Below are 731 nucleotides of genomic sequence, written 5' to 3' on the forward strand. Positions count from 1 at the left end.
CCTCAGTAGATTCATAAATAAGATGGAGAGCAGCAACCTCACCTTGGTGACTGAGTTCATCCTCCTTGGCCTCTCCAGCTGTCCTGAGCTCCAGGTGTACCTCTTCCTCCTCTTCCTCATGATCTACCTGATGATCTTGCTGGGAAATCTGCTCATTGTGTTGTTGATAATAATGAATACATTCCTCCATATGCCCATGTACTTCTTCCTCATCAATCTGTCCATAATTGAAGTCTGTTATACATCCTGTGTGTTCCCACAAATGCTTGGCCACTTCTTTGCAGAAAGAAAGTCTATATCCTATTTCTGCTGTGTAATACAGGTCTATACATTCCTGTCCTTTGGCATTGCAGAGTGCTATATCCTCTCGGTGATGGCCTATGATCGTTATGTTGCTATTCGGGACCCCTTGAGGTACTCAGTCACAATGAACAGGAGTGTGTGTGTGAGTCTGGTGACTGGGTCTTGGATGGGTGGCTTTGTGGCATCCCTGGTGGTAACAGTATCTACATTCCAGCTCTCATTCTGTAGGGATAATGTTATCAATCATTTCTTGTGTGAAATGCCTGCTCTGTTCCGCCTTTCCTGTTCAGACACATCTCAGGCAGAGGTTCTCTCACAAATCCTTTGTGTCTTTACTCTTTTGTGCCCTGTCACATTCATCACTTTCTCCTACACCCACATCATCAACATTGTCCTTCAAATTCGCTCTGCCCAGGGGCGCAGAAAAG

General features: G+C 45.3%; 1 protein-coding gene across 1 annotated transcript; it reads left to right on the plus strand.

Annotated features, from left to right (window-relative positions):
• Positions 1-22: 22 nt before the first annotated feature.
• LOC114024100 (putative olfactory receptor 13C6) lies at positions 23-720 on the plus strand (the record flags this gene model as incomplete). The annotated part of the gene is made up of 1 exon (XM_027836970.1): positions 23-720. A coding segment is annotated over exon 1 (698 nt), but the record flags the coding sequence as incomplete, so codon positions are not given.
• Between the last annotated feature and the right edge of the window lie 11 nt (positions 721-731).

The sequence above is a fragment of the Vombatus ursinus genome, unplaced genomic scaffold (genome assembly GCF_900497805.2).
Source record: "Vombatus ursinus unplaced genomic scaffold, bare-nosed wombat genome assembly UNPS02004514.1, whole genome shotgun sequence".
Classification (NCBI taxonomy): domain Eukaryota; kingdom Metazoa; phylum Chordata; class Mammalia; order Diprotodontia; family Vombatidae; genus Vombatus; species Vombatus ursinus.